We start from the raw sequence: 26864 nt of genomic DNA, 5'->3' as shown, positions 1-26864 counted from the left end.
AGGGATATAGCTCATTGATAGAGCACTCCAGGTTCTTTGATCAGTATTAAAAAAAGGTTTTTAAAATGCACAGCAAAACCCAAAAAAGCTCACTGGGAAATTTAGGCAGCTAGATAAGGGTGGAAAATCATCACATCAATAATTATGATAGTTCTGGAACTATTTACTGTGGATAGATAGGGGGACACAGATGAAGCTGACCAGGAACCGGCACTGTACCTAAAGTGGAAAAAACACACCCTTGTGTTCAGTAGTGAAAGACTCTTTTTTTCCATACTAAATTTAAGACTTTAATATCTTTAACATTTTATTATGGAAATTATTATTATTTGCTAGGTAATTATAATCTAATTTTCTTTGCTTATTTTTCAAACAAGGCTATGATTGAGAAGGAGTTGGTTAGATAAAAGCAATATTGTTGATTCATATGTAAAATTGATTTTAACTTATTATGTATTATTATTTTTAACTTTTCAGAAATTAAAAGGAACTCAACTACAAATTACCAGAGCCCAGCAGAGAGTCTGAATACCAGTGCAACTCTGCAGAATTATGGTGAAATTTCTCCAGATGCCATTAGTACAAATTCAGATGGTGCTCAAGAAAATCATGATGACCTGGTAATAATTTCAGAGGGATTCTATGAAAAGAAATGCTCCCAATTTTATTTTATATTTGAGATGTGCACATTTTAAGACATTAATATATAAAAGAATTCTTTGGTGGTAGATTTACTTTGTTCCTTCTACCTTTAAAAATGTTTCCTTCTTGCTTAATTAACTTTTTTTTCTGTGTTTTACTTTTCTAAATTTGTTTCTTATTGAGGAAGGCAAAGTATTTCTGTCTTTTATTTTTTGACCTATATATTTCCTCTTTTAAAATATACTTCAGAAAGTTTGATGACAAGGAAAGTAGTCTTTAAAATAAGGGGCTTTCTTTCTTTTTTTTTTTATTGGTTGTTCAAAACATTACAAAGCTCTTGACATATCATATTTCATACATTAGATTCAAGTGGGTTATGAACTCCCATTTTTACCCCAAATACAGATTGCAGAATTACATCGGTTACACATCCACATTTTTACATAATGCCCTATTAGTAACTGTTGTATTCTGCTACCTTTCCTATCCTCTACTATCCCCCCTCCCTTCCCCTCCCATCTTCTCTCTCTACCCCAGCTACTGTAATTCATTTCTCTCCTTGTTTATTTTCCCATTCCCCTCACAACCTCTTATATGTAATTTTGTATAACAATGAGGGTCTCCCTCCATTTCCATGCAATTTCCCTTTTCTCTCCCTTTCCCTGCCACCTCATGTCTCTGTTTAATGTTAATCTTTTCTTCCTGCTCTTCCTCCCTGCTCTGTTCTTAGTTGCTCTCATTATATCAAAGAAGACATTTGGTATTTGATTTTTAGGGATTGGCTAGCTTCACTAAGCATAATCTGCTCTAGTGCCATCCATTTCCCTGCAAATTCCATGATTTTGTCATTTTTTAGTGCTGCGTAATACTCCATGGTGTATAAATGCCACATTTTTTTTATCCATTCATCTATTGAAGGGCCTCTGGGTTGGTTCCACAGTCTAGCAATTGTGAATTGTGCTGCTATGAACATCGATGTAGCAGTATCCCTGTAGTATGCTCTTTTAAGGTTTTCAGGGAATAGGCCGAGAAGGGCAATAGCTGGGTCAAATGGTGGTTCCATTCCCAGCTTTCCCAGGAATCTCCATACTGCTTTCCAAATTGGCTGCACCAGTTTGCAGTCCCACCAGCAATGTACAAGAGTACCCTTTTCCCCACATCCTCGCCAGCACTTGTTGCTGTTTGACTTCATAATGGCTGCCAATCTTACTGGAGTGAGATGGTATCTTAGGGTGGTTTTGATTTGCATTTCTCTGACTGCTAGAGATGGTGAGCATTTTTTCATGTACTTGTTGATTGATTGTATGTCCTCCTCTGAGAAATGTCTGTTCAGGTCCTTGGCCCATTTGTTGATTGGGTTATTTGTTATCTTATTGTCTAATTTTTTGAGTTCTTTGTATACTCTGGATATTAGGGCTCTATCTGAAGTGTGAGGAGTAAAAATTTGTTCCCAGGATGTAGGCTCCCTATTTACCTCTCTTATTGTTTCTCTTGCTGAGAAAAAAACTTTTCAGTTTAAGTAAGTCCCATTTGTTTATTCTTGTTATTAACTCTTGTGCTATGGGTGTCCTATTAAGGAATTTTGAGCCCGACCCCACAATCTGTAGATCGGAGCCAACTTTTTCTTCTATCAGACGCAGAGTCTCTGATTTGATATCTAGCTCCTTGATCCACTTTGAGTTAACTTTTGTGCATGGCGAGAGAAAGGGATTCAATTTCATTTTGTTGCATATGGATTTCCAATTTTCCCAGCACCATTTGTTGAAGATGCTATCCTTCCTCCATTGCATGCTTTTAGCCCCTTTATCAAATATAAGATAGTTGTAGCTTTGTGGATTAGTCTCTGTGTCCTCTATTCTGTACCATTGGTCCACCCGTCTGTTTTGGTACCAGTACCATGCTGTTTTTGTCACTATTGCTCTGTAATATAGTTTGTAATAATATAGTCTGGTATATATTAATATAGTCTGGTATCGCTATACCGCCTGATTCACACTTCCTGCTTAGAATTGCTTTTGCTATTCTGGGTCTTTTATTTTTCCATATGAATTTCATGATTGCTTTATCTATTTCTATAAGAAATGCCGTTGGGATTTTGATTGGCATTGCATTAAACCTATAGAGAGCTTTTGGTAATATCGTCATTTTGGTGATGTTAGTTCTGCCTATCCATGAACCGGGTATATTTTTCCATCTTCTAAGATCTTCTACTTCTCTTTTTAGGGTTCTGTAGTTTTCATTGTATAGGTCTTTCACCTCTTTTGTTAGGTTGATTCCCAAGTATTTTATTTTTTTGGAGGATATTGTGAATGGAGTGTTTTTCCTCATTTCCGTTTCAGAAGTTTTGTCACTGATATACAGAAATGCCTTTGATTTATGCGTGTTGATTTTATATCCTGCCACTTTGCTGAATTCATTTATTAGTTCTAGTAGTTTCTTTGTAGACCCTTTTGGGTCTTCTAGGTATAGAATCATGTTGTCCGCAAATAGTGATAATTTAAGTTCTTCTTTTCCTATTTTTATGCCTTTAATTTCTTTCGTCTGTCTAATTGCTCTGGCCAGTGTTTCGAGAACTATAAAAAATAAGGGGATTTCTAAAAATGAAATGTTACTTGTTTGTTTTAAACCCTTCTGACCCAGTGAAAGATTTTATGAAAGACTTAAAACATATATTCTACCCTGCTTTTTTTAGTGAAAATTATTTTACGTAGAAATGTAGCATAATTAATCTTTTCCATTGAAGTGTTTTTTTTTTTTGACTGAAAAGAAGCTGAAGTTTCTCAGTACCTGTTAAGTATTCCTTATTTAAGAGGATTTTGGAATATTTTCATATATATATATATAAAATGAGATATCTTGGTGATGAGACCTGAGTATAAACACGAAATTCGTTTGTTTCATATATGTCTTATACACATCGGCTGAAGTTAATTTTTTACAGTATTTTTAATAATATTGTGCATGAAACAAAAGTTTCATCGTGTGGAATTTTCTACTTATGTCATCCAAAATGTTTTGGATTTCTGATCTTTTTAATTAGGGATGCTAAACTAGTATAATGTAACAACTGTGGTAGGTCATAAATATATTTTTGGTTTGATAAGTCATAATTGTATCTTTAGAGGTTAATGCTTATTTTCTTTATTTCTTAAGTTTTATTTTGAATTAGTTTATATGCTAATATTATTTATGCAATCATTAATAGATGTCAGTTGTGGTGTTTAAAATTACTGGAATTAATGGAGAAATTGACATCCGAGGAGAAGATACAGAAATTTGTCTTCAAGTGAATCAGGTGACAACAGATCAGTTAGGCAATGTCAGTCTTCAGCATTACCTTTGTAATCGTCCAGTTGGTAAGATTTTTTTTTTTAAATTATTTTTCATACCAAATATCTAATGATTTAAACTTTTTTTTTATATCTTATATATGGCTCATCAACAGTTCTTCATTTCATATAGTTGAAAACAAGGAAAATTGCACTTATGAAAAAATTTACTGTTATATTTGCCATGTGTGCAGAATTCTATATCTGATATAATACATTGAAAAAATACAGTTTTGTATAATATCAGACAAGTGTGCTATCCACCTCACATCCAGAGAATGCTGCAAAATGTGCCAATTATCCATAAGTCATTGCCATAAAACCCTTTGTTTTTCCTTTTCTTTTGGATTTGTTGTTGTTGCTAAGTCTTATAGTTTATAACGTGTCTGTTCTTCAATATTCAGGAATTTTATATTAGAAGTGTAAATCCTAATAACATGTAAAATTGGAGCTTGGGTTGTGGCTCAGTGGTAGAGTGCTGGCCTTGCATGTGCGAGACCCTGGGTTCAATCCTTAGCACCACATAAAAATAAATAAGTGAAATAAAGGTGTTGTGTCCAACTACAATTAAAAAAAATAAAAATAAAAACATGTAGAATTGAGGAAGTTAAGTTTTTATTTGAAAATATTTCATAGTTGGCAAAATATAAGAAAGAAGTGATTTGAAATAACAATTGAAAATCTAGATCTTAACTGTATACTCCACCCAGCACTTTTCAAATTGTACTCTTATTTCCAGTTCGTTTAATACCATGTCCTGTTTTGGAATGCCTTATATGTGTTGGTTATATAGTCAGTGCTAATACTTTATTTTGTCTCAACTTTCCCAGTTGGTTTTTTGAAGATAAGAAAGAAAAGAAAGGAAAAGGAGGAAATGGGACAGGAATAAAGGGCTAAAAAAAAACCAACAGAGAATTTAGTTTGAACATTTTATACAATAATAAGCAATACTAGCAATGATCATGTTTGATCAACAGTTTGTATACATTGTTGTGTATACACCTGAACACAATATTGTAAAATTTTTTTATGTATAATATGTGTATCTTAGATTTTTTTCATAGGAAAACATGGCACAGTAATCCCATGCATAAGGGTAGTAGAGAGGAGTGATTTGGTAAATATTTTGTTTTATCTCTACTCCAAAACATTTTTTTTTTCTTTTTTTGTGCTGCTAAGGATTGAACCCAGAGCTCACACATGCTAGGCATGTGTTCTACCTCTGAATTGTACCTCCAGCCCCACCAGAATATTCTTTTGTTTGAAATTAATTCTGGATTTCAAACAAATTCTGGAGTTGGTATATTTATGTTTGTATGAAGATATAGATGTAAATATCTGTGTAGATTAAAAAAAAGACAAAGTAAAATCACATTAACCAAGTAGTTTGTTGTGAATTTCTCTTATTACTAAATCAGCAAGTTAACGCTTATTCTTTTTTTTTTTTTTTGATATAGGAGAGAGCACTAATTATCAGTTTGTGGCTGTTTCTTTTACTTCTTTTAAAAAAATTAAAATATCTGAGTTTTAAATACTTAACAAATTTCAGAATTATATATGATATTATGTATTTATTTTGAATGTTAATAAATGTTACTACATTAATTAAGAATAATTCTGTTCCTTAAAGCTTTAAATACAACTTTCTACCTTGAGTTGTATATGAAGACCTGTCCTTGGTACATAAATATACATATCTTTAAATTCATGCCACCACTTCCTTACAAAAATGTATACATTTGTCCTCTATAAGACTGTTCATATTCATGCTGAGGGAAAATAAAGTCTTTCCATCATAGATTTAATTAGTTGAGTCTTCTTAAGATGACCCTTGGGATAATTAAATTTCATACCTCAAAAACAGAAATGACTTTGCCTTTCCAGAACAGCTGGTTTGTTTTTAGCTCATGAGTTTTTTTAATTATGAAATTGGTCATGTTTTTCTCTTTGTTTCTAATAAGTTCATTTTTCACACACATTTAGCACACAAATATAAATAATATATTTTGAGTTGTTAACCTTATCACCTATCTTCACCTTTTCGATCACTTTCTTACTTGTCTCCTTTATCTGATATACCATATTTATATTGCCTTCTATTTATTTTGGAACTGAGTAGCATAGAATAAAATAAGAAAAATGTTACTATGATTGTCAGTTTGCAAGTAAATTACTTCAGGGATTCCACTAATAATAGTTTTTTTTTTTTTAATTAGATATTCTGTAAGAGCTTTATTAAAATTTAAAATACTTTTGAACTTGAGTATTTATTATCTCTGTAAAGTATGTGAAATTATATATTTATATTTCTCTGTATGTATGTGTGTGTATTCTTTAATTTCAGTTTTAGTTTTGTGAGGTTTTCTCTATTTACTTTTCTATTATTGAAGGACCCAGTTTAATGAAAAGGTGTAAAACCTCAGGCTTTTGCTACTTCTTGAGAGATGGTTTGAGTCACTTTAAATGTCATGATTATTTCTTCATCACAGTTGTCATTATGTTGTTACAAATGCATAGGTAGATATACAAATACACTCTAAGTATCTGAGGTATGTGTCATATCAGTTATATTATGATATTTTTTTTCTTATTTCCAAAAAAAACAAAAATTCAGAAAAGTCAACATTTTTTAAATTTATTTTTTAGTTGTACACAGTACTTTTATTTAATTTATTTTTATGTGGTGCTGAGAATCGAACCCAGGGCCTTGCACATGCTAGGTGAGCGCTCTACCGCTGAGCCACAACCCCAGTCCCAGAAAAGTCAACATTTTTGTAGTAGAAAGGTTGACTAGAAAAATTGGAATTATGGTATGCGTGGTGTATTACTTAAATTAGGGGTACAATGTTAAACTATTTCATCTAGGATTGCTTTAATATACAAAGGGATTATAACCTCTTAATGACAAATAATAGTGGTATTTTTGAATAGCACCACAAAGTGATGATTTTTTTATGTTCATTTTCCTTAGGTTCTGTTCAGAAAGCTACAGTTCATTCCAAATCCTCTCCTGAGATTTCTCTGAGGTTTGAAAGTGGGCCTCGTGCTGTAATACATTCTCAGCTTGCAGAAAAAAATGGATTTCTGCAATGCCATATAGAAAACTTTAGTACTGAGTTTTTTACATCTTCTCTTATGAATATTCAACATTTTTTGGAAGACGAAACTGTTGCAACTGTAATGCCAATGAAGATAGAAGTTTCTAACACAAAAATAAATATAAAAGTATGTTAAAAGATAATTTTATATTTTCAAGTTACATATGTTCACATTGCCTACCTGGACTTTGACTCATGTCTAAGATTTTGCCTTATATATATAATACATACTCTATTTAAGAAAATGAATCTTTTGGTCTATATGGTGAATGATATTGAGATTCTTAGAAATTAGAGAATGGCATAGTAGAGCTGGTAGTTTTCTTATTTTTATCAAAGCATTTATAGATATATTTCTAACTCATTAAAATTTAGTAGACTAAAGTAATGTTTATATTAAATTATTATTTTAATTTCATTATTTACTTTAACTAGAACATGCCAGTATTATGTCTCTTTCCTGTAGGATGATAGTCCTCGGAGCTGCACAGTCTCTCTTGAACCAACTCCTGTAACTGTGCATATTGATCATCTTGTGGTGGAGAGAAATGATGATGGCTCTTTTCATATAAGAGGTATATATGAAAAAATAATTTAAAATAATTTAAGCTGTGTGTAGTGGCACATGCCCATAATCCCAGCAAGTTGGGAGGCCGAAGCAGGATTGCAAGTTTGAAGCCAGCCTCAGCAACATAGCACAACCTTGTCTCAATATAAAAAATAAAAAGGGGCTGGGGATGTAGCTTAGTGGTAGAATGCCCTAGGTTTATTTGCCAGTACCGCACACACAGACAAACACACTCAAAAAGAAAAATAATTCAAATGATCACCTCAGATTTTGGAGTTAAATTATTTATATGCTGATTGTTTCTTTTTGCTCATTATTTATTTTGAATATATGTATATATGTAGTAGTAGATGATTGAGGGACACTTTCAGTACATTATAATAAAATAGTGTATATAACTCCTTCATAGTTGGTTTAATACCTTTTCTATAAATGTGTTTTGAATGAATTTGAGAGGCTTTCATGATCTTACATGACTCTTGATATTCCTTGTTCTGTTTTGTTTTTAAACTCTTTCTTATCTCTGTTTTCCCCTGTTCTTTTCTGTATACTCCCCTAACCTGGTGCTGTGCTTGTAATGGGACTTGCCTTGCAATTTTACATCTCCATGTTCTTCTTCATTAGAATTACTCATCCCCTATGTAAATTAATCCATCATTCCAATGTTATTTCAAGCTTTCATTTTCAGTGATGCTTTCTTTATAATCTGACGAGAAATCTTATAATGCTTATAGTAATTTCTGTGCATTAGTTACTTTATAGTACATCGCTGGATATTTATTTCTCTGTTAATGCTTGTATCACCGCTCTAACAAGATTTTAATATATCTAATGTGAAGATCTTATAAGGTAGTGTGGAGTACTAGAAAGAGTGTGAGTTAGTAGTTACAGATGTTTTAGTTCTAGTTATCACTATTTTAGTTGCTTGTTGAAGATGTAACATGAGTGACTGATATATGTATCTATTTCATCTCCTATCAAAAACCTCATGAAAAGAAAATGGGAAAAGAATAATAAAGTCATTTTCAATATTGCAAAAGAAGAATAAGTATCACCAGGGGGTCATATATTTGTTAAAAAATTCAACAGAGAGCAAACCACAGAGGCAAAACTTGATTAATATGTGGCCATAAACTCATGAAAGATAGGACTATTACTGAAGTCAGAACATTTTGAAAGGTACATTTAACTTGACTCTCCCCTCTGGAATTTGGGCTTAACTGGAGACTTCTCAGATTGGAGTCAGGCCAGCAAAGAACAAGATGGCAGCTTCATTACTGATAAAATCTCACATGGGGAAGGTAACTTAGGTCTTTGAGAAGAAAGGCTTGATGCACAGCTATCTTCCAAATGTTTTAGCTTCCAAAACTGTTTCATAGAGAAAGCAGAACAAAATGCATTTTTTTATAGGCAAGTCATATGCCAAAGTAAGAAGAGACTGAACCGCACATATGTAGTTCTTTTTTTCTAAACTCATCAATCAGGTAAGTCATGCCTTCTTCCCTGGGAAGAGGTGAGAGTCCAAGAGAACTCTGCTAGGGAAGTTCCTCTTCAGAAACAGGAGAAATGTTCCCACCAGCATACTGACATTAGAATGGGATACTGAACAGTAGCATCTAGACATTGCTTTTTGAAATCTTTACCTGTATTTCTACTTAGTAGCAGACTCCAAAAGGGTGTGCGTATTGACTAAGGGTAAATTCTGCAGCTGTTAGGCTCCAGGAAAGAAATGACTCAAGTTGATTAACTTGGCTGTTTAATTCAGTGGCACAATCCCTCCTCTCTTACCCACACCACTGGGGTTCATCTACAGCAAATAGAATCAGCATCTATAGTCAAGAAAATGGGATAGATATACATCCAATAATTCTCAAACATTTGAAGAAGAGTACAATCAGCATTCATAACTGTAAATAAGGATAGAAAAGGAGATTATTAAAAATTTTTGGAATGGAGGCTGGGATTGTGGGTCAGTGGTAGAGCTGTTGCCTAGCATGTGTGAGGCACTAGGTTCAAGTCTTAGCACCACATAAAAATAAATAAATAAATAATAAAGGTCCATTGTCAATTAAAATATTTTTAAAAAATTATTGGAATGGGGGCTGAGGTTGTGGCTCAGTGGTAGAGTGCTTGTCTAGCATGTGTAAGGCACTGGGTTAGATTCTCAGGACCACATATAAATAAAGGTTCATCAACTAATAAAAAAAATTATTGGAATGGAATAGAATTGGGAATTCAGAAATAAAGTCTCCCACTTATGACTGATTTTTTTTTTTTTTTTTGACAAGGCTGCCAAGATAATTCAATGGGGTAAATGAGGCCTTTTCCTCAAATGATGGTGAAACTGCTAGAGGAGAATGAACCTCTTCCTTTTATCATACACAAAAATTTACTCTAAGTGGATCAGAAACTTAAATGGAAGAGCAAAAATATAAAATTCTTAAAAGAAAGCATAAAAGTATATCTTCTTTTTTTAAATTTTTATTTAACTTATTTATTTTTTGTGTGGTGTTGAGGATTGAACCGGGTGCCTCACATATATTAGGCAAGCACTCTACCACTGAGCCACAGCCCCAGCTGAAGATGTCTTCTTGATCTTGGGGTTAGGCAAAGCTTTCTCTGATACTGTACCAAAAGCACAAATGACAAGAAAAAAGAGGACAAGTTGGACTCCATCAAAATTTAAAACTTTAGGGCTGGGGTTGTGGCTCAGTGGTAGAGTGCTCGCCTAGCACGCGAGAGGCACTGGGTTCAATCTTCAGCACTGCATTAAAAAAAAAAAAAATGAAATAAAGGTATTGTGTGGCCACCTACAACTAAAAAATAAATATTAAAAAAAATTTAAAACTTTTAATGCCTTAAGTGATAACCATCAAGAAAGTGAAAAGACAACCCATAGGTTAGAAAACATTTGCAGCTTATTTATCTAATAAGAGATGAGTATTCAGAGTACATAACAAACTCTTATCAGTAAATGACATATTTTATCTTAACAGTAAAAAGGTAAAATAGCTCAGTTTTGAAATTGAAAAAGGAATTGAAAACATATCTCTAAAGAAAATGTATAAATGGCAGTAAGCACATGAAAAGATACTTGACTTTATTAGCCATTAGGGGAATTAAATCAGTGCAATAGTGAGCTACCACTTCATACCCACTAGGATAACTGTAATCAGAAAAAAGCTGGGTTCAGTGTAATCCTAGTGGTTCAGGAGGCTGAGAGAGGAGGTTTGCAAGTTTGAGGCCAGCTTCAGCAACTTAGTGAGACTCTGCCTCAAAAATTTTTTAAAAAAGGGCTGTTGCTGTACCATTGCAGCTCAGTGGTAAAGCACTTCTGGGTTAAATCCCTAGTACCAAAAAAAAAAAAAAAAGTTGGGGGGGGAATAATAATAATAAGTTTTGGCAAGGATGTAGAGAAGTTGTAACCCTGATATATTGTTGGGACTAACAAATAGTACAGATTCTTTGAAACCAGTTTGGCAGCTTCTCTTAAAATTATAAAGTTCCCTGTGACTTAGCAATTTTACTCATAGGTATCTGTGCCAGAAAAATCAAGACATGTCCATACAAAACTTGTCCATGATATTTACAGCAACAATATTAACAATTACCCAAGAGTAGAAATGACTGAAATGTCGTAGTGCAGTGAGTGGATAAACAGAATATGTTGTATCCACACAATGGATTATTTATTATTCAGCAACAATAAGAATGATGTAGTTATGCTCTCTACAACACAGATAACTTTGAAACTTTATGCCAAGTGAAAGAAGCCAGTCAGAAAAAGATCATTGATTGTATGACTCCATTTACATGAAATGTGCAGAACAGGCAAATCCACAGAAAGAAAGCAAATTAGTAGTCTGAAAGGCCTGGGGTTAGAAAGGAATAAAAAGAGACTGCTAATGGTTACGAGGGCTTTTGAGGTGGGTAGGCAGGTACCAGGGATTGAAGTCAGGAGCACTCACACCACTGAGCCACATCCCCAGCCCAGGGTCTCACTGAGTTGCTTAGCACCTCGCTGTTGTTAAAGTTGGTTTTGAACTTGAGATCCTCCTGCCTCAGTCTCCAAAGCTGTGCTGGGATTACAGGTGTGCACCACTGTGCCCAGCAGGAACAACAGATTTTTTTAACATAAAGAAGCAAGATTTGTTTTATATGGGAGGTCTCACGTATTATTCTATTCCTAAAAGTAATGCCATGAAGCAGACTATGATGTTATGTCATTTTTCTCATGATGCAGAAATTAATTAGGGTCTTTGCTGCATGAAGTATACAATAGAACACACAGCCTAGTGTTACATACATATAGCTTATATGTTAATGTATCAGAAATATGACTCAGTAATATGTCAGCTATGATAAATATTTAACAGTAACTTTTATTTGCTTTTAGAATTTAGAAGGGCATTTTAGGAATGATTTAAATAGCCTTCTCAAACAGTTCATTAAGAAATTTCAATCTGTGGTGTTTTTTCCCCTGTCTCAAAGAAACAATTTTTTTAGGAAACATGCACATTCAAAATAGTCTCATTAAAGTCCATTATTAGGGCTGGGGATGTGGCTCCAGCGGTAGCTCGCTCGCCTGGCATCCGTGCGGCCCGGGTTCGATCCTCAGCACCACATACCAACAAAGATGTTGTGTCCGCCAAATACTAAAAAAAAATAAATATTAAAATTCTCTCTCTCTCTCCTCTCTCACTCTCTCTTAAAAAAAAATATTTAAAAAAATAAATAAATAAATAAAAATAAACTCCACCCCTGCTCTTTTAAAAAAAAAAAAAAGTCCATTATTAAAGAATAGGTGGTTTTATGCCTACTTTTTGCTACTTATCACAGTACTTCACACTTCTTGGAAAGTCTTAAAAACACTTACCAATTTTTCAGTAAAGACTATTTAAGGAGAAACTTCAAATAACTTTTCACAAAACTACAAAGCAACATTCCACTTTCCTTCGTGCTCCAGTGTAAGTGTGTAACTTAAGAGGAAAAAACCAAAATGTTTGTGTGTTTACGCAGAGCCATGTATCGTTAATTACCTTTAACAGTAGTGCAGTGGCTCTAAACATATTTTCCATCCATGAAGTATACAATAGAACACACAGCCTAATATAACATACATATAGCTTATATGTTAATGTATCAGAAATATGACTCACTAATATGTCAGCTATGATAAATATTTAACAGTAACACACATATAAGCTATATGTATGTTACCTAGGATCTGGTGTATTCTCAACCTTCCAGAACTATGGCCCAATATGGCATTGATTCTCAACCAGAGAGGTAGTGAAGGAGAGGGGCAATGTATGTTTATACTGAAATATATTTATTACATATATTCTTTTCATCACTACACCTAAAGAAAAGTAAAGCCTATTAACTCAGTATGTGACTAGGGAGGAAAAATAAATAGAAATCTTCTGTTTGAATGAACAGAGAACTCTTTAAAGTCTATTGTGAAGTATTTGCCAAGCATCTACCATTCTTATAAGAAGAAATAATATTTGAATATTGATTTTTGGTTTATAAGGTTTTTCAGCTTATTGATTTCTTACCATAACTCTTTGAGATAGTTAATGCAAATATTCTTACCACTTTTTGACAATGAAGAAATTGAAGTTTAGGCAGATTGAGTCTGTTCTAGGGGGAAAAGTTTGCTGCTGTGAGGATTCTGCACATTTCATTCAGTGAGGGGCATTTATTTGTTTATCAAAATGTGTAATGCTAGAACTGATAATTGCCCCTAAAATTTGAAAGATTATTTTAAAGAAAAGGAAATTCATCTTTCTAGTAATAGACTCCAATCACTCCTGTCCTTATACTGATTCTGTTCTTTTTCATCTTTATTTTCTTCCTCCTGCCTCTACTTTCCCATGACATGCCCTTCTTACTTCCTCTTCCTCCCTTCTCCTTTTTTATTGTTTGACTATGTCTTCCTTCTTATGTCTTTTATCTTCCTTTACACACACTTTCTATTTTCCCTCCTCACATTGTCCTCCACTCTCCATCTTCCTCATCTACTTAGTCTACTCCATTCCTTCTTTTCCCTTCCACTTTGTTCTTCTTTCTCCATTCTGCTTCCCCTTTCTGTCTGCCTTTCAGTGGTGGAAGTAAATGAGTTTCTGAGTTGTGTAGCCAGTGGCTTTTTTTATTCATAGGAGCCCATGGTTAGGGAAACAGTAAGCCGAGAATAAGCCCTTGATCCTCCATTATCTTCACCATGGCCAGTGTAACCAGCTTTAATCTTTTGTTTATGTTGGCATTCCATGTCAGATTTCATTTAAAAGAAGAGTTTTGCTCTTAAAAGTTAGAAAAAGTGCATTTAAAAATATTGATCAATTAGTATTTTAGGAGTGTTAAAAGTCTTAAGGTTGGGCTGGGGATGTGGCTCAAGCGGTAGCGCGCTTGCCTGGCATGCATGCGGCCCAGGTTCGATCCTCAGCACCACATACAAACAAAGATGTTGTGTCCCCCGAAAACTAAAAAATAAATATTAAAAAGCTCGCTCGCGCTCTCTCTTTCTCTCTCTCTCTCTCTCAAAAAAAAAAAAAAAAGTCTTAAGGTAGAAACAGCAGAGAAGAATTTGGCTTTCCCATGACATAGTACTTGGGTTGCTCTTAAATACATTACCGAGCCGAAATGGTATTATGTTATTCTGAACCAGTATAATAGTTTTTGTTTCTTGTTATTTATTACATTACCATAAATCATAAGTGGTAGAAGACAATCTTATAATGGGTAGTTTCTGAGTTTGTACCACTATAATGAATCGAGCCATCCAAAACTCAGCTTATTAGCATTTATCCATTTAGATAGAACTATTCCATTTTTATACACAGAATGGGAGTGGAATTGATATAACTCTCATGGAGGGTTATTTGACAGTATGAACAAAAGCTTTAAAAGTGTTTGTATTCTTTGACTTAGTATTCTTTTCTGGAAACGTTTTTTATGGGGAGAATTATATTGCACAGAGTTTGTCTGTCTATTCATAGTTTGATTTGACAAACTGCCCTTCTTTCATTCCATGTGATTTTTTTTCTCCCTGTACTGGGTCATTCCATGTGATTTTTGAAAGACCTGACTGTTGTATGACCCTGTCATAAGAGTGGGAATAGGACCCAGTTTTGCCATAGAAAAGATTTCAGCTCATGATTAGTGATCCATGAGTTGACTGTGACTCAAGCATTCTGAGTCCATTTTGCATATTTATGAGGGAATCAAGAAAGGAAGGGTCACTGGTGGCTACAGTGGCTTTTTTTTTTCCATCATGACTAAACTGTTACAGAGGAAAAGGAAAGTGGACACGAAAAGCAGAGAGTGAGGTTTCCAACTTTTCAATTCTTTGTAACATTTGCTAGTTATCTTTCTTTTTTAAAAAATTGGTGGTTTTATTTTATGTAAATAATGCCTTAATAAGCAAGGAGGAAAACAAATAATTCATGTTCATTCTTTCAGGTTTTTGCCTACTACTAGTTATCTTTTTGATTATAGCCATCCTAGTAGATATGAAATGACATTATGGCTTTCATTTACTTTCCCTAATAGCCAGTGATGTTAAGTATCTTGCAAGTGTTTGTTGGCTATTGATGTATTTTCTTTGAAGAACTGACCATTCACATCCTTTGGCCTTTTTAAATAATTGGGCTGTAAAGTTTTTATTGAGTTATAAGAATTATTTTTGTAGATAATAAATTCCTTAACAAATATATGATCTGCAAATACTTCCTCCTTTTCTGAAGACTGTCCACTTGTTTTTTGTGGTACTAGAGATTGAACCTGGGGCCTTATGCATGCTACTCAGGCTCTCTACCTAGTGATACCCCTTTTTTTTTTTTTTTTTTAATGACACTAGGGATTGAATCTCTAGTCCTTTTTGTTTTTATTATGAAACAGTGTCCAGTTAAGTTGCCCAAACTGGCCTTGATTTGTGATTATCCTATTTTAGCTTCCCAGGTAGCTGGGATTACGGGCATGTGACACTGCAGCTGGCCCAGCTCTACTTTTTATATGGAGTTCTTTGAGGCACAAAGGTTTTCAATTTAATGAAGTTCACTTTATGTGTTTTTTCTTTTGTTACTTTATTTGATTGACTTGTCTTTTGTTAGACTAGATTGCCATATCTGAGATTATGAAGAGTTACCCTTTTTGCTTTTAAGAGTTTTAAAGATCTGGTTCTTAAATATACCTCAAGTCTGTTACTTTTGTGCGTGCACACACACACACACACATTCATACACATCCATCTCCTTTTGACAGTACCATATTGTCTTCATTGAGTACCAGCTTGCTTTGGAGTAAACTTTGAAACATGTGAGTCATTCAACATTACTGTACTTTTTCAAACTTTGACTCTTCTGGGTCATTTGCAATTCCATATGAATTTTAGAATCAGCTTGATAATTTTTACAAAAAGCCAGCTCGGATTCTGTTAGTGATAATGTTAAATCTGTAGATCATTTTAGAGAGCTTTGCCATCTTAATAATAGTAAGTCTTTTAATCCATGCACATGGAGAATTTTCCATCTATTTAAGTCACTTTAATCTTTTTCAATAGTTCAACCATGTTTTGTATTTTCAGAGTATAAGTTTTGTACTTTTGTTAAATTTATGCCTAAGTATTCCTCTTCCGCCCCCCCCCCCTTTTTGGCAGTGCTAGGCCTCATGCTTATTCTTTTTGAACAAATTTTAAATGAAATTATTTTATAATTTTACTTTAAGGTTCTTCGTTATAAAGTGTATAGAAATAGAATTTATTTTGTATATTGATTTTTGTATCTTGCTATCTTGCTGAACCTGTTAGTTCTAATAGTTTTTTAGTTGATTGCATAACTTTTTTTTAAATATAGAAAACCATAAATCACATCATCTGTGAATAAAGATAGTTTTACTTCTTCCTTTCCAACCTCGATGTCTTTTATTTCCCTTTCTTGCCCAGTTGCCTCTAGGACAGGGTTAAAATGATGAATGCATACATCCATCCTTGTCTTGTTTGTGTTTTTGGCAAAGAAAGTATCCAGTTTTTTCACCATTAAATATGATATTAATTATGGAGTATTTGTAGATGCCCTTTTTTTTTCAAATCAAACAACTTGTCTGTGCCCACTTTTTTGATTATTTTTATCAATGAAAAGTGTTGGATTTTTATCAGATGCTTCTTCTGTATCTATTATGTTCATGTGGCTTTTGTTTTTTATATAATAAATTGCATATATAAAGCATTACACTAATTGACTTTTGTTAGGTGAAACTTTTACTTCTAGGATCAAACAATCCCTTTTGGCCATGGTATATAATTATTTTTATATGTTGCTAGATTCAGCTCGCTAATGTTAAGGATTTTTTTTTTTTTTTTTTTTAAAGAGAGAGGGGGAGAGAGAATTTTTTAAAATGTTTATTTAGTTAGTTAGTTTTCGGGGGACACAACATCTTTGTTTGTATGTGGTGCTGAGGATCAAACCCGGGCCGCACGCACGCCAGGTGAGCGTGCTACCGCTTGAGCCATATCCCCAGCCCTAATGTTAAGGATTTTAATGGACATGTTCATAAGCACATTCATGTTAGTTTTTTTTTTTAAAGAAATTCTTTGGCTTTGGTATCAGGGTAAGACTGGCTTCATAGAAGGAGTTTGAAGTGTTCTCCTTCTGTTTTGGAAGAATTATGAAGGTTTGGTGCTATTTGTTTTTGTTTGTTTTCAGTACTAGAAATTGAAACCAGTTCCTTGTTTATGCTAGGTAAGCACTCTACAGCTGAGCTACATCTTCATCCCTTTTTAAATTTTATTTTGAGATGGTATCTCACTGGGTTTTCCAGACTGGTCTTGAATTTGTGATCCTCTGGCCTCAGCCTCCCTAGTTACTGAGATTACATGTGTGTGTGACCACAACCAGTCTTTAAATGTTTAAAAGAATTCACCAGTTAAGGTTAGGATTACTTTACTGGATTACCCCTGTAATCCCAGCCATTTGGAAGGCTGAGGCAGGAGGATTGCAAGTTCAAAGCCAGCCTCAGCAACTTAGCAAGGTCCTAAGCAACTTAGTGAGACCCTGTCTCAAAATAAAAAATAAAAAGGTCTGGGGATGTAGCTCAGCAGTAAAACTCTCCCTGAGTTCAATCCCTCATATCCTACCCAACCCCTGCAAAAAATGAATGAATGAAGGGAGGGAGCGAGGAAGGAAGGAAGGGAGGGAGGAAGGAAGGAAGGAAGGAAGGAAGGAAGGAAGGAAGGAAGGAAGGAGGGAATAATTCATCAGTAAAGCCATTTGGGTCTCAGTTTTTCTTTTGGGGTGGTTTTTAACTAGTTATTGAATATCTTTGCCAGCTGTATGTCTATTCACATTGCCTTCTTGAGTCCATTTGAGTAGTTTCTGTCTTCCTAGGAATTGATTTCATCTCAGTTATCTAATTTATTGGCATATAGTTATTCCTTTATTGTCATTTTTATTTCTGTAAGGTTGGTAGGAATATCCCTTTTATTTTCTTACTTTTTAAAAAAATTTTTTTTAGATGTTGATGGACCTTTATTTTATTCATTTATTTATATGTGGTGCTGAGAATTGAACCCTGTGCCTCACACATGCTAGGCAAGCGCTCTACCACTGAGCAGCCACAACCCCAGCCCCAACTTTTTTTACTTTTGATTCTGATTTTTTTTTTTTTAGTCATTCTTACTAAAAACTTATCCTTTAAAAAAAAATCTTTTTCAAAGCTTTTGGTTTTACTGTGGGTTTTTTTTTTTTTTTATTTCCCCCCATTTTCTGTCTCATAATACTGTCCTCACATGATAGGGATATAGACTCATATTAAAATTAGTTTCTCATAGTAGAAATTATAAATATTGATCAAGTATTTGGAAATTTTATCTGAGCATTTTGTTTGACTAGGTTCTCATATGCTTAACACTGGAAATGATTTGAAAGAAAATGTCAAAAGTGATTCAGTGTTGCTGACCAGTGGAAAGTATGATCTGAAGGAACAACACAGTGTCACCCAAGCTACTCAGACAAGCCCAGAGGCTCCTTGGCCAGTTAAATTTCCTGAATGCTCCTTTGACTTTACTAGAGAACAGGTAATAGAAACCCTATTTCAGATTCAATTTCAGCAATTAAAATAATTATTAATATACTAATAGGTAACACATTATTTGTTTACTTATTTAAGTGAAACATTATTTAACAGACATTTTACATCTGCTTCATTTTTATTTTAATGACTGAGTAATATGGATTGGATATATTATCATTTCTGAACTTTCCTTTTAACATTTGCTAACATTCAAGTTGCTTCTGATTTTTTTTCCATGGTAAGTAAACAAAATGCTCAGTAGGGTTTTAATTTATACATAATGAGTTTATTCATCTTTTCATCAAGGATTTATTAGATAATAACTCTGAGCAAGGAATGTAAAATTGAGCAGTTCCTGTCTGTTGAAGAACTCAAAATCTGGTGGGAAAGGCAAAAGTTTGTTAACAGTGGTTACAGCATACCGTCAGGTACCACAGATTGGGGGAAATATAGGGACACATCCTCATTTGATCTATCTACAAGGCAGAACTTTTTAAGCTAAGACTAAAAGAGGTCTGAGAACTCTTTGAAATTGAATGTGTATGTTTTCGTATATCTGTGTAAATGCAAAAAGCCCCTAGTTTTATTGTCTCCTCCTATCAGGGTTAGGAATGGCTCTTATGACAACAGAATACGTGACCTAAGTCAACAAAGGGGACAGAAGACTTATTGGCTATCTAGAGGAAAATGTCTAGTGGTACATTCAGATTGTGAATTGTGAGTTTGGAGCTCAGGAAACAGATTTATGCTAGATAAGGGTATCTGGTAGTTGAACTGTGGAAGTGAGACCATCCAAGAGAGTGACTCAGATGACAAAAGAGACCAACTATGAAATAAATAGAATATGGAAATTAAACACTCTCAAGAAAAAAAGGAAGAAGTTGGCATAGGTTGAGAGAGAAGCATGAAAAGAGCTGTGACATAAAAACCATAAAAGGAGAGATGTTTAGGAAAGGGGAAAGTTAGCAGTATCCAAAGCCATAGAGAGGTCCAATGATATTACAGTGAAACAAAATCACTATTAAATTTGGAAATGAGAAGTTAATTGTTTTGAACTATGGGGTCAAAACTTAAGGAAATTTTTAAAAATGTTTTTTAAATAACTATTTATTTTTATGTGGTACTGAGGATCAAACCCAGTGCTGCACACGTGCTAGGCAAGTGCTCTACCACTGAGCCACAGTGCAAGACCCATAAGGACATTTTTAATGGCATACGTGTTTCTGACTAGCTTCTCCAAGGAATTTTAAGTGGACCCACACTAGTATTGGATATTTTTACTATCCCAAGTGTCAGACCTTTGGATACTCTATAAAATAGTGTATTTAAATTTTCTGGAAATGATTGAATTCTCTTTTCAAATTTATCATTTCAGCTCATGGAAGAAAATGAATCTCTTAAACAGGAACTGGCTAAAGCTAAAATGGCTCTTGCAGAGGCTCACTTGGAAAAAGATGCACTTCTTCATCATATAAAGAAGATGACAGTTGAATAACAGAAGTGGCTGTCAAAAGTTAAATGACAGCTCTGGAGTAGGATGGTTATATAAATAATGTCAATGTTATGTTACCAATTAGTGGAAGACTTTCCTTTTCATGAAAATAAAATGAAATGGAATGTGAAGTAGTGACTATTCCAAAGCCAGTTTAGAAAATATTAGGTACGAGCATTACAATCTTTTGATTGTTCTATGTTTTGGGGTTTAAACCTCATTTAAACTGGTATGATCTAGGAAAGTCAGTACATACTGTAAAATAATTACATGCCTAATGAAAAGAAGATGTCATTTCCTAATTGTTATATCTCATTATAAACTTTTTAAAAGAGGAAAATGAAAACCTTTCATGTTCACTCAGATTGAATTTATTTCTCACTATTTGTTAATAATTTACTATTATTTACAAAGAACAGATGCTTTTAGGGCTAATGTTAAATAAAAGGAGCTTACATTTTAAATGTTATTAAAATTATGTACTGAAGTGTATAATTATTTAATTACTGTAAAATATCTAAACAAATTAATAAATTATATAATTAATGAGTTTAAGAACTCTGAAAAATCTTCACCCTCTTGAACTTACAGAGTAACTTGAAGATGTGACAAATGATGGGTAAATTATGTAAGTAGAAGCTATAATTTTCAAAAAAAGGTGGTACAAATGTAAAAATAAAAAGCACAAATATTAGAATATATGGCCATGTGATTTAAAAGCATTACTTGTACATTCCTTGAAACATTTATCCTTAGTAGTAATTTAACTATTCTTAGTTTAGCAACATTTGTAACTGTAAAATTTTTAATTAATACTATTTATATTATTTCTTTACCTGTATCTTTCCTCTTTGAGGAGAATATTTTCAGAGAATTTGCTTTTCATGAACAAACAATTTCATACCATTGTTGTAGTATCAGATGGGTGTTTACACATATTGAATTTATAAAGCTAGTTTTGATTAAAGCTTATGTGATATATATATATATATATACATATATAGTCTATAAAGTCATTAGTAAGTTTTGAATTCTATTTTCTAAGGATTAAGGTTGAAAACACAAGAGAGAATCTCAATCATGCATTATGAAATAAAAATACATGAGTATTTAAGAAGCAGGCTTTTGAAGATTTAAAATATATTTCTGATAGAATTAAAGTAAATGGTGTCTATTTTAAAATTCACGTTCTTAAATATATAAAAGAACATGAAACAACTGGACTACTCTTTAACTTGAAAATTCTAAAACCATGTTGCAACATTTTATGGTGCTTTGCTCTTTTGGTATATATAGCCATACTTCTATCTGAGTGCTTGAGAGAAAATACGTATTTCATCTACGTTAGTATTGAATGAAGTGATAGGTTTTATTAAAAACAGTACACTAGAGGGTTTTTTTCCCTATATTATTCATTTTCATTGACAGTACTTCAAAATACAGGCATTGTTTGTAGGGGCTAAAGATCTAGCCAAGAACAAATTAAATTGTTAATACCTCAAAATATCTTAAAAAATTATGTTAAACTATGTTAATCTAAAACTGTATCATAGCCTTAGATTAAATGCAAAGATCTAAAGATTTAAAATGCATAGTGTATGCCCTTATAAGCTTAAACATAGCTTATGAACTTTTGATTTATCTGTACGTATTCAGCAAAAGCAGTCTCTGTTGTGGAAAAGAAGGATCAATGGGACATTAACTTCTTCTGTGATGACAGTGTTTCTCAGGATGGACCTATTCTTACAAATTTTAAGTTTTTCTATGGTATATTACAATTGCTTAATGTTACATAAGCTGAATGTTTTTCTTCTTCCTTTTAAATGTATATGTAGCCTTCCAAGATAATCATATAAACAACAGAGACAATAATACTCTGAGCCTTCTTTCTATATGCTTTGTTGGATTTTTTTTTAAATTTATGAAAAATACTATTGAGGTTTAAAATTCATGAGACAAGTTCATACAGATTGTAATTCCCACAATAAACCCTGAGAGGTAGGTATTATTCAGTTGTTGTAATGTCTGGGGGAGATACCCTAATCCTCAGAAAAGATGAATGAGTTGATTAATCACTGTTAGTAACCCGGCCTTTTGACTTAAAGCCCAGGTAAATACGTTTACTTGAGCTTAGTTATTAATTTGCAGTGGGGATGATAAGGAGAGGGATTGCTGTCTTACCTGTTTTCCAGAAACAGGTAGTATTTTGAATAGTGTGCATACGTTGATAGATGTGTTACTGTGTGTGTATATGTTATTCAAACTACTTAAAAGATAGTGGGACAATTTTTGTTTCATTAATCTAATCCCAAATGACATAGCACTGTGAGAAATAACCGTAATAAACCTATTATAAACTTACAAGGGATTTTTTTTAAATGACTCTAAATTGGTAATAAACTTGTCATAACTTGAATTTTCCTTGGTTAAATCTCTAGCAGGCATATATTTGTGATTGGGGAATAGAAATGGTAATTGTGTTTTGCTTTTTATTTGCACTCATTTTTGTTGGAAACTTTTTAAAAAATATTTACTTTTTAGTTGTAGTTGGACACAATACCTTTACTTCACTTATTTATTTTTATGTGGTGCTGAGGATCGAACCCAGGGTCTCGCACGTGCGAGGCAAGCGCTCTGCTGCTGAGCCACAATCCCAGCGTTGGAAACTTTTTTAATGAATAAGTAAAAAATGTATATATTTATGTTGTCCAACATGATGTGCTGATGTATATGTACATCATGGAATAGTTAAATCAAGCATTTTAACCTTCGTATCACTTCACATACTTTTTGTGTGTGGTAAAAATACTTAAAATCTACTCTCTTAGTAGTTTTCTTCCTGACCCAGTAGAGGATTGAACTTAAGGGCACTGTACCACTGAGCTATATATCCCCAGCCCTTTTCATTTTTTATTGAGAAATGGTCTCATTAAGTTGCCTAGTCTGGCGTGGAGCTTGTGATCATCCTGTCTCAGCCTTCCCAGTAGCTGGGATTACAGGTAAGCATCCAGCAGCAAGTTTCCAATATACAGCATGTTGTTATTAACTCTAGTCACCATGGAGTATCAATGGTCTCCTGAACTATTCCTCTTAACTGAAAGTTTGTTTTGTTTGACAAACATCTGTTTACCCACTGCCTTCTTTCCTGCAGCCTTTGATAACCATTGGTTTACTCTGTTCCTGTGAGTTCAACTTTTTTTGCACTGTACATATAATGAGATGTTGCAGTATTTGACTCTGTGCTTGGCTTATTTCCCCAAGCATAATGTTCTCCAGGTTCATTCATGTTGTCACAAATGATGATTTCCTCCCTTTATAAGGCCAAATAGTATTCTTTTATATATATTTTTTCTCCATATTTTCTTTATCCATTCCTTAGTGGACACTTTGGTGTTTCCAAATCTTGGCTACTGTGAATATTGTAGAGCTGAGATTGCAGATACCTCTTCAACACTCTGTTTTTATGTTCTTTGAGTATATGTTAAGTGGTAATATTGCTTGCTGGATCATGTAGTAGTTCTACTTTTTGTTTTTTTGAAGAACTTTTTTTCATAATGGCTGTACTTATTTACATTTCTACACAAGGATTGCCTTTTTCCACATTCTTACCAACACTTATTTTTGGTCTTTAATAACCATTCTAGCAGGTGTGAGGTGATATCTCGAGTTTTCATTGGCTTTCCCCTCATGATTTAGTGAAACTGAGTGTTTTTCATCCTTGTTGACATTGCATATCTCTTTTAAGAACTGTCAGTTCAGGGGCTGGGTGTGTAGCTCTGTGACAGAGTGCTCACCTGGCACATGTGAGGCACTGGGTTCGATCCTCAGCACCACATAAAAATAAATAAATAAAGATATTGTTCATCTACAACTAAAAAACTTTTTTTAAAAAAGAACCATCAATTCAGGTCATCTGCACATTTTTTTAATTGGGTTATCTGTTTTTTGGGGTTTTTTTTGTACTAAATTGTTTGAATTCCTTACATATTTTGGATAGTAACCCCTATTCAATATATGGTTTGAAAATATATTCTCCTGTAGATTATCTCCTCACTCTCTTCATTTGTTAATTTTTGCTCTTATTACTTGTGCTCTTGAGGTTATATCCCCAAAAAACCTTTGCATGGACTAATGTTTTAGGACTTGGGCTTTCCCTGTTTTCTTTCTAGTATTTTTACAGTTTCTGATCTTTTTATTGTTGTTGTTCTGAGAATTGAACCCAGGGTGCTTTATCACTGAGCTGTATACCCAGCACTTTTTAGTTTTTGAGACAGGACTTTCTAAGTTGCTGAGAGTCTCCCTAAGTTGCTGAGGCTGGCCTTGAACTTGTGATCATCCTTCCTTAGCCTCCCAAGGAGCTGGGATTATAGCTATGTGCCACTGTGCCTGACTCATCCATTTTGAGTTGATTTTTGTATAGTATGAGATGAGGACCCAATTTCATTTTTCTGCATGTGGATGTCTAGTTTTCCCCGCACCATTTATTGAAGAGACTATCTTTTCCCCATTGTAAGTACTTGGCATCTTTGGAGAAGATAGGTTGATTATAAATGCATGGATTTATTTCTGGGCTATTTTATTTCATTGGTCTATGTGTCTGTTTTTATGCAGATACACTAACCCTCCTAGGATTCACTCTGTACTACAAGCAGAATTTCTGTTCTGTTCAAAGTACAATTTTAATGAAAGCAATTAACCCACACACACCCCGCAATCCCTAGCTTAAACATTTTAATGCCTTCATTGCTTTTATAATGAAAAAATATTTTGTATGAGCTATTGGGTCACATATATTAAGACCACTCTTTGTACTGTGGTTCTGAGTATTAAATAAGTTAATGTTTGAAAAGATAGAACTGTGGACACATCACCTAAAAACACTATTATTATTATCATTTAGCCTCATTTTGTACCATGTTTTACTTTGTTCTACCTCCATTGTCCTGGAGTGAGAATTCATTCCTGGAGTGAGCGCTTCATTCATCACAAACTTTTTTTTTTCAGTACTGGGAATTGAATTGATCATGGGATTTTTGTTAATGCTGTTCCTTTGGCTTAAAGTACAGATCCTCCTCATTGCCTAGTTAATTCTATTTGTCTGGTTTCTAACATGGAGTAAGACCAACTGTTAGATATTCTCACATGACCATGCACCTCTAGCATTTAATGCCTTTGTAATTTTGTATGTATTTGTTTGATTAGTGTCAGACCTAGTTTGTAAACTCCATGAGAGCAAGAATTTTGTTTTTGTCATTGTTAAACTTTGTTCCTGGGCTGGGGATGTGGCTCAGGCGGTAGCGCGCTCGCCTGGCATGCGTGCGGCCCGGGTTCGAACCTCAGCACCACATACCAACAAAGATGTTGTGTCCGCCGAGAACTAAGAAATAAATGTTAAAAATTCTCTCTCTCTCTCTCTCTCTCTCTCTCTCTCTCTCTCTCTCTCTCTCTCTCTCTCTCTCTCCCCTCCTCTCTCACTCTCAAAAAAAAAAAAAAAACTTTGTTCCTGGCACATAGTAGCTGTTCAGTGAACTTATTGAAAGAATACAATGGTTGGGTGCAGTGGTGTATGCATGTAATCTCAGAGGCTTGGAAGCTGAGACAGGAGGATCATAAGTTCAAAGCCAGCCTCAGCAACTTAGCGAGACCCTGTCTCAAAGGATGTAGGGTAAGGATGTGGCTTAGTATTTAAGTATCCCCTTGGTTCAATCTCTTGTAACACAACAACAACAAAGAAGAAGAAGAAGAAGAAAATGAGTGCATGAGATAAAAAGGATATTTTCCAGGTATTGAATATTTCCTATCATTTTGTTTGAAGAAAGAAAGAACATAGGCAGAAAGGTAGTTGCTCTAGTTATTAAAAGGGAAAAAATACTTTGTGTCTAAGAGAGAAAAAAAAAAGAGAAATAGAATGGGACTATTTGCCATACTGTGTTCAGGGTAGGGAATATCTGAACCTCTAGTTGATTTGTCATAAATAGAAAATAAGCTCATCACTTTGTGGTACTGCTACAGTGCCAGAATGTCATCTGGCTTTTATTGTAACATATGGTGTTGTGGCTGTTGAGATCTGCCAGTCCCATTTGCTAAATGGAATGGAAACAAAGCCAAAAGAGTAGTGTTTGAAATAGCTTATCTTTGGGAAACAAATTGATACTGAGACTTAATTTCAATTATACCTAATTCCTTCAAATGTAAAGAATTTGATTTTAGCTTGCACATTGAGTAATATGGAAAATAAATTTTGAACTATGTTCTAATTTTCCTTTTCAAATACATTAATTACCAAAAGTTAGGCTTATTTAGAATATAGAAACATTAAAGCAGTGATTTTTTTATTTAACATGTATTTATTTTTTATTTTGTTTTTTAGTTGTAGTTTGGACACCATATCTTTATCTTTATTTTATTTTATTTTTATGTGGTGCTAAGGATCGAACCCAATGCCTCGCACGTGCTAGGCAAGCACTCTACCTCTGAGCTACGGCCCCAGCCCAAAGCAGTAATGTTTTAAAAAGACTATTTCATGGGCTGGGGATGTGGCTCAAGCGGTAGCGCGTTCGACTGGCATGCGTGCGGCCCGGGTTCGATCCTCAGCACCACATACAAACAAAAGATGTTGTGTCTGCCGAGAACTAAAAAAAAATAAATATTAAAAAAAAAAATTC

At 33.8% G+C, this 26864-nt stretch overlaps 1 protein-coding gene across 2 annotated transcripts in view; it reads left to right on the top strand.

The window, feature by feature from the left end:
- The window catches only part of BLTP3B (bridge-like lipid transfer protein family member 3B), a 91448-nt gene extending 65821 nt beyond the window's left edge, over positions 1 to 25627 (top strand). For both annotated transcript variants that reach the window (XM_081311077.1, XM_081311076.1), the window contains 6 exons: positions 478 to 620; positions 3848 to 3998; positions 6943 to 7196; positions 7536 to 7644; positions 18527 to 18711; positions 20083 to 25627. In XM_081311077.1, coding sequence (XP_081167203.1) covers positions 478 to 620; positions 3848 to 3998; positions 6943 to 7196; positions 7536 to 7644; positions 18527 to 18711; positions 20083 to 20202 — 962 coding nt within the window. In that variant the 3' untranslated portion in view covers positions 20203 to 25627. The remainder of the gene's footprint in view (positions 1 to 477; positions 621 to 3847; positions 3999 to 6942; positions 7197 to 7535; positions 7645 to 18526; positions 18712 to 20082) is intronic.
- Positions 25628 to 26864: the final 1237 nt, after the last annotated feature.

This window comes from Spermophilus citellus, assembly GCF_964194105.1.
Source record: "Spermophilus citellus genome assembly, chromosome: 10".
In the NCBI taxonomy this organism is placed as follows: domain Eukaryota; kingdom Metazoa; phylum Chordata; class Mammalia; order Rodentia; family Sciuridae; genus Spermophilus; species Spermophilus citellus.
This window is presented reverse-complemented; position numbering and strand designations above follow the sequence as displayed.